This window comes from Orycteropus afer, unplaced genomic scaffold, assembly GCF_000298275.1.
Source record: "Orycteropus afer afer isolate SDZICR_OR568_19922 unplaced genomic scaffold, OryAfe1.0 scaffold00358, whole genome shotgun sequence".
NCBI lineage: Eukaryota > Metazoa > Chordata > Mammalia > Tubulidentata > Orycteropodidae > Orycteropus > Orycteropus afer.
In genome coordinates this window covers 3,130,299-3,137,971 of record NW_006921945.1, presented here as the reverse complement: position 1 = coordinate 3,137,971, position 7,673 = coordinate 3,130,299, and the positions used below count along the sequence as shown (strand labels likewise).

General features: G+C 53.9%; 1 protein-coding gene across 1 annotated transcript; it reads left to right on the top strand.

Moving 5' to 3' along the window:
- The first annotated feature begins 299 nt into the window (after positions 1–299).
- TMEM213 (transmembrane protein 213) lies at positions 300–7,301 on the top strand. The gene is made up of 3 exons (XM_007952795.1): positions 300–408; positions 5,983–6,054; positions 7,132–7,301. Exons 1-3 carry the CDS (start codon positions 300–302, stop codon positions 7,299–7,301), a joined length of 351 nt encoding a protein of 116 aa, XP_007950986.1.
- Positions 7,302–7,673: the final 372 nt, after the last annotated feature.

Sequence of the window (7,673 nt, the reverse complement as noted above, 5' to 3'; positions counted from 1 at the left end):
TCTCAGTGGGGACAAAATCCGAGCTCAGGGACTAGCTGCACAAACTGTCCCTCCCACTTTCCCCCTCCTCCAACCCCCAGCCAGCAGACTTTGGTTCCCTTCTAGAGAGGTAAGAGCAAGGTGTGACAGCCAAGTGCCTTTGCTCCACCCCTTCTCTTTTTCCCCCCAAATACAGAGCAGGAATTCAGCGGAGACAGAAGACAGCGTATTCAAACTCCTGCGGGGCAGGCGACCTCAGGACAGCACCAGACACACACAGGACACATAGCACCGGCGGTGCTCAGCTCACCTCCACGAAGATGGTGCAGAGAGCCGCCTCCCTCTCCTGCAGGAAGCACCTCTTCTCTGTGGCCTGGGCCACCCTGACCCTCAGCCTCTTCTTCTCCTTCCACTCAGCTGGCTTGGCAGGTAGAGTTGTGAGCTTTCTTCAAGCCCCACTGGGAAGGGGGAGGGAGGGAGGGAGGAGGAGGAGGGAGGAGAGAAGGGGCAGGACTCTTTGGCCAGGACAGGTCCTTCACAAAGGGAGAGGAAGCAGTGGGTGGTAGGGTGGGGTGTCTACTTTTACCAAAGACCAGGATCCGATCCTTAGCTCTCCCCTGTGACCGCAGCAGCCCCCCAGGCTGGCCTTGGTCTCCCCCATCAGAGGACAAGGGGTCTGGAAGGGCATCTTTGCTCTGTGGTGTCTCTCGGCTCCTTCCCCTGCCCAGGGCAGTTAGGGGTCACGGCCTGCCTGGCCCATTACCATTCCCTCCCCTGAGGCCTCTGTCCACACCACCTTACTTCCTCTGCGTCCTTCACCCACCTTAACTCCAGGAACGCTGTTAGCATGAGTGTTGGGTTATTAACCCATATTCTTGTGGGGTTCAGAGGGGTTGTCCCCGGCCTCTCTCCCAGGCTGGGCTCCGCACACCATGGATTGTAACCTTGGCCACACTCACCAGCTCCTCCCTTTTGCCCTGCTTTGAAATTGCTCCTGAGCCCCCCTCAGCACACTGTCCCAGTCCTGGGCAGACTCTCCTCCTCTCAAGACACCCCCCAAGCTGGGTCTGCCACTCTTGTCCTGGTAGTCTCCCTTGGAGCCACTGAGCCTCAGCTTAATCTGGCTTCTACAACTTCCTAGCTGTGTGACCTTGGGCAGATTGCTTAACCTCTCTGTGCTCCAGTTTCCTCATCTGTGTTGCTGTGCATCGTCAAGTCAATTCCAACTTGTAACGATCCTATAGGACTGAGCAGAACTGCCCCACAGGGTCTCCTAGGCTGTAATCTTTACGGAAGCAAACTGCCACATCTTTCTGCTGCAGAGCAGCTGGTGGGTTTGAACCACCAACCTTTTGGTTAGCAACCAAGTGCTTAACCATGTGCCACCAATCTATAGAGTAAGGATCATCAAAGCGCTTATTCACAGGGTGGTTGTACAGATGAAACAAGATGACTGCCTTTAAAAAACTTAAAATAGCTCACGGCAAACATGTGAATGTCAGCAATCATGATTCACGTGTTCATTTTATTTTCTAACATCCCCTTCCCCAGTCAGAGTGCTGCCCGCCCCCAGGGCCTTCCTCATGTTGTGGTTGCAGGTACCACCCAGGTGGTTCTGACTTACAGCGACCCTGTACAGTGGAAGGAAACACTGCCCCATTCGGCACCATCCTCACCATCAATGCCAGGCTCCAGCCTAGCTTGTGGTAGGGGCTTGACCACATGGCAGCTCTAACTGCCCTGAAGTGATGGGTCTTCCCAGCGGCCTCAGCTGTGGGAGGACCCCAAGGGGGCTCAGTCCCTGGCTGGCTGTGCTGATGAGGAAGGAGCTGCTGGCCCCCAACTCGCGGTGACCCCACACAGGACAGAGCAAAACGCCATCTGGCCCTGCGTCATCCCTGTGGTCAGCACGGATCGGACCATTGCCATCCACAGGGCTTTTATGGCCCGTCTTCAGAAGGACATTGCCACGCCTTACTGCTTTCCAGACCTAGCCGGAAACTCCACTGCAACGTGGTCAGCATCAGGGCCACACGGCAGCCTCTGCTGACAGCCAGGTGGTGGCCACGCATCAGGTGCACTGGCCGGGATTCGAACCGAGGGATGGGGCTGATGTGTATCTTGGGAGGAATCTGCAGCTGGGCTGTTCGGTGTGAGCCACATACAAAATGGCTGGCATTGGCTGCTTTCTGACCTAGGAAAACAGCAGCCTCATCACATTTCACCCAACGCTGCTCTTGCGAAGGTGCGGCCCAGTCACGTCGGCTCATAGCAGGCCCACGTGGGACAGAGCAGGACGGCTCCGTAGGGTTTTCTTGGCTGCCACCTTGTGCAAACAGACGGCCAGGACCTTCCCCTGCGGAGCCCCTGGGTAACCTTTAGGTAGCAGCTGAGCGCTCAGCCACTGTGCCACCAGAGCTCCGCTAACCCCATACAAGGATCCAACTAACCAGGTTTTTTCCCCCATGCACTTGCTCTGAATAGAAACCCGTCCATGAAGTGCAATGAAAGTCAAGCCAAGGAAGTTATTCGGGTCACAAGGAAAATTCAGACGTGGAGGAATCAGTTTCTGCAAAGCAAATAAATACCACAAGCTAAGCCATTTCGCTGTAAATAATTTACAGCAGCAGGCAGATTGCATCGGGGTAATTACGGGACATGGGGGTGCAGGGGGGGGCAGGAAACGAGCCTCAGCAGCCATTTCATGACCCTGACTGAGCAGGAACTTTCTTCCTAACGTGTCCTGGCTGTGCCAAGGGCCTCTGAGGACATGCTGACATTGAGAGCGGCCCTGAGAGTCTACAGACCGTCTCAGGGCCTTGGTTTTGTCACGTTGTGTTGTACTGTGTGTCGCGCTGTGTCGCGCTGTGTCGCGCTGTGTCGCGCTGTGTTCTGTTTTGCATTCCCAAAGAAGCAGATTTCCAGACAGATTCTTCAAGATTGATCTCTTGGTTTTGGTCTGTTGTTAGGTGCTATCGAGCCAGCTCCGGCTCACGGCGACCCCACGCGTAACAGAACGAAACACCGATCAGCTTGTGCCAGCCTCACAGTCTTTGCTCTGCTTCAGCCCATCGTTGCAGCCACTGTGTCAATCCATCGCATTGAGGGCCTTCCCCTTCTTTGCTGACCTTCCACCTTACCAAGCATGACATCCTTCCCCAGGGAATAGTCCCTTCTGACAACATGACCAAAGTAGATGAGACAAAGTCTGGTCATTCTCGCTTCCAAGGAGCATTCCGGCTGCACTTCTTCCAGGACAGATCTGTTAGTTCTTCTGGCAGTCCATGGTATTTCCCGTATTCTTCATCAACACCACAATTTATTTATTTATTTCATTGTAATTTGGGTGAAAGTTTACAGGATAAATTCGTTTTCCATTCAACAATTCATACACATTTTGTTTCATGACATTGATTGCAATCCCCACAATGTACCAGCTCTCTTCCCACTTCCTCCCTGTGGTTACCCTTTCACTGTGTCCTTCTTTCCTATGCATTCCTGCCCTCTGAGCCATCTCTCTGTGCAACTACTGCCCTTCTGATCTCCCATGGTTCACTATTCTAAAGAGTGCGCCTACCTGATATAAATGTTCACTTTATATGCCTGTCTATTGTTTGGCTAGGAGCTCTGGTAGCATAGTGCCTAAAGGCACTTGACTGCTAACCAGAAGGCTGGCGGTTCAAACCCACCAGCCACTCCGGAAGGAAGACTGGGCAATCTACTTCCGTACTGATACTGCCTCGGAAACCCAAGGAGGGGTCACTATGAGCTGGGTCCGACTCGACAGCACATAACAACAATAACAACATCGTTTGGCTGGAATCCATGGGAGTAAGTTCAATTCCAGAACTACAGGGTGTTTAAGGGCCATAGTCTTAGGGGTTTCACCAGTCTTTATCAGACCAGTAAGCCGGGTTGTTTTTATGATTTTGAGTTTTGTTCCACATTTTTTTCCCCAGTCTATCCAGAATCTCCTATTTTGATCCATTTCTCTGAGGGGTTGTCAGTGATCGCCAGGCACCATCTAGTTCTTCTGGTCTTAGGGTCATGTAGGCTGAGGTCTGCTAGTGCCCTGGACTGTTTCCATACGTCTTTGGTTTTCTTCATTCTTCTTTGCTCCTGACAAGGAGAGACCAATTGTTGCATCTAGATGGCTGCTCGCAAGTGTTTAAGACCCCAGTCACTCCTCACTGAAGCAGGATGGAGAACAGTGTTTCTGTGTAGCATGTGATGCCAGTTGAGCTTGATGTCCCCCTTGACCATGGTTCCAAGCCCGAGGGCCCAGAAACTCACCCCCTTAAGAACCAACACCACAATTTAAATGCATCAACTCTTCTTCAGTCTTCCTTGTTCATTGTCCAGATTTCACATGCATATGAGGTGACTCAAATGACCATGCCTTGGATCAGGCACATGTAAGTCTTCAAGGTGTTTGTTCTTTAACCCTTTAAAGAGGTGTTTGACTGCAGATTTGACCAGCACAATGCCTCATTTGATTTCTTGACTGCTGCTTCCTTGGGTGTTGATTAGCGATCCAAGGAAAATGAAATCCCTGACAACTTCAATCTTTTCTCCCTTTATCATGATGCTGTTTATTGGTCCAGTTGTGAGGATTTTTGTCTTCTTTATGTTGAAGTGTAATCCATACTGAAGGCCGTGGTCTTTGATCTTCATCAGTTAGTGCTTCAAGTCCTTTTCCCTTCCAGCAAGCAAGGTTTTGGTCTACTTAGATTAAAAACCAGCTGCTGCCAAGTCAAATCTGACGCACGGCGATCGCACATGTCAGGGCAGAGCTGTGCTCCGTGGGGCTGGCAACAGCTGACTTCTCAGCAGACCACCAGGCCTTTCCTCCGAGGTGCCTCTCGGTGGACCTGAGCCCCAAACGTCCGGTCAACGGTCGAGCACCATTAACTGTTTGCACCCCAGGGACTCCACCACCGACGTTAGCGCTGTGGGGCAGACCTGCCTTTGATGATGACAGTGCTCCAGATCTGTGCTGGCCACTGTGTGGTGTGGTGGCCACTAGCTACATGGGCCAATCGAGCACTTGAACCACAGCTAATGCGACCAAGAAAGGGAATGCGGAATTGAAATAAACTTTAATAGCTCCCGATGCCTAGAGACTACTATATTGGAAGTATGACCTAGCACGACCATCTTCTTATTCTCAGGTACAGGAGGGAACATGAGAAATGGCTTTTCTTCCTCCAGGACCCTTAGGTCCACCTCATACCCCACCCAAATTGACAAAACTTAAAGTCCCGCTAACATTCTCCTCACCTCCATGCCACTTGCTCAGGAACCAAGGGGATAACTCCAGGGCTGGGTGTTCTCCACTCTCCACACACTCTTTCGTGGGGTTTGACTCTTTCATAACCATTTGCTTGGGTAACAACGTCATGGTTGAAAGAAACAAAGAATCAAGGTTGGATTTCAGCGTTTGTTTGTTCAAGTGGAGGGAATTGGAGGAGACACTTATGAAAAGACATTTGGAATATTAGGGTTTGGTTAACATACGCTGGCAGAGCCGTTTCTGTCCACATGGCAAGCAGCTAAAATGGCATGTGTGGAAAGCTTCATGGTAGGCCCTGGATCCCTGAAGGGCAGTGAGAGACAGGCTCTGAATAAATAGAAGGACCACTGGCTTTGCCAACTAAAGCCTCAGCACACCTGTGATCGCAAAGCCGGGTGCCACCACGTCCACTGTGACTCACGGAGTGTCTGGCAGAGTAGAACTGGGCTCCAGGGGGTTTTCAATGGTGGGGCTTCAGAAGCAGGTCGCCAGGCCAGTCTTCCGAGGCACCCTGGGTGGACTCAAGGCCCCAACCTTTCAGTCAGCAGCTGGCACACCGACCGTTTGCCTCACCCAGGGCCTCCTATACCTACAGCAGAACTTCCTGTAGATGCACCTTCACAACACAACTGACTTAGAAAAATCCTGTCAACCCCCTGCTGGAGACAGCTTTCCCTCATGCTTAAGACGCATCCTGTCTTTTCTTTCAGAAGCGAGGAGCAGCAATGCCTCAGCCGTGGCCGCCCACCACCCAGACCCCGGGACCCTGGAGCAGTGCCTCAGTAAGCCTCCCCTGCCCGCTGCCCACCCCAGGGCTGGATGGAGAGGGGCCTGACGCCTCCTTGCTCTGTCAGGTGATCGGTGCCGATGGCCGAGGGCGGCCTGGCCTGTTCGCGCCCGTTCCAGGCCCTCAGAACATTTGCACAACTTCACCTGATCTAGATGCAGAATCTGCACAGGTGGCTTTAACGATCCACCCCAGGACAGCTGCCAGAGATGCCAGAGTTAGAATCAGGACCACAAACCAGTTCATTCCGGTTTGGCTCCCTGCTGAGAACAGGCACTCCCACCCCAGGTAGACTGACTCAGGACATACTGTTTAACAAGATGCCCAGGTAACACTTGTGTACAGGTGTGATGTTAAACATATTCATGTGAAATTACTAATTAATGTTAAGTGAATGTATCAAACGATGTTAAGTGTATAAACGTTATGCTAATATGTAAAGTCGGATTCAGTCTATCTGGGGTGGAAAGGCAAGTTCTCAGCAAGGGGTCGAAGCGGAAGGAACCGGTGGAGCCATGGCTGGAATGCTTGAAGAGGTTAGGACTGGGGAGACCACCAAATCCAGCCAGCCGGACTGGCCCCCAAAGCAGGAGCCTCGTGTTGGAACCCTCTGCATAGGTCTGTCCATCCTCTGCTTGAATACTTCCAGCTGCAGGGAGCTCAGTACTGCACAAGGCAAGCCCACTCCTGGGCGCGGGTCAGGGTGGAACCGTGCTCCATAGGATTTCCAGTGGGTGACTTTGTGGAAGTCCATCACAGGCCTTTCCTCCCACCGTCTTTTAAGATCCCTGGGCGGTTGCTCTCCCCTTCCAACCGGGAGGCTGGCTGTTCGAATCCACCGAGCGGTGCTGCAAGAGACAGGCCGCGGGGAGATCGGCTCCCCTGCGATGACAGCCCAGGGAACCCCACAAAGCGCAGTTCCACGCCGAAGCACAGGGGGCGACCGGGAGTCGGAACTGACGTCAGCGGGTGTTCAGGCTTTCGGTGGATGCCGCTGCCGGCCAGGATGGCGCAGGCACAGCTGGTTTCGGGAAGGGCCGGGGGCTGGCTGACGCGCCCTCTCTCTCCCCAGATGTCGACTTCTGCCCGCTGGCCGCCCGGTGCTGCCGCGCAGGCGTGGACGAGTCCGGCTGGATCGCGGCCGCCGTGGGCTGGAGCCTCTGGTTCCTCACGCTCATCCTGCTCTGCGTGGGCAAGCTGACGACGCTGGCGCCCGGCGAGCCCAAGAACCTGGCGGCCTGAGCTCGGAGCCGGGTCCCAGGAAGCTGCAGGCCGCCGAGCTGAGGACCAGGGACTGTGCGTTCTGCCGTCTTAGAGCCACCAATGCCACGCTTCTGTTGCTTTTACCCGGGAAGGAAGAGGAGGGCCGGGGCTGCCTTCCCAGCCGAGCCCTTGATCAGGGCCTGATGGGAGGCCTGGGCCTGCGCAGTGGGACCGCAGCGCTCCTCCAGGCCCCAGGGGGAGCCCAACGCATGCACGGCTTAGTGTACAGTCAGCGCGTTCGAAACCAAACTCAGGGCCTTCCCACCAAAAACAGCTTCCTCATTTCGGTCAGGGGCAGCACTGCGGTTCCAGAACTTGCGAATCGCCTTCCGCCCTCCCCCTTCCCACCCC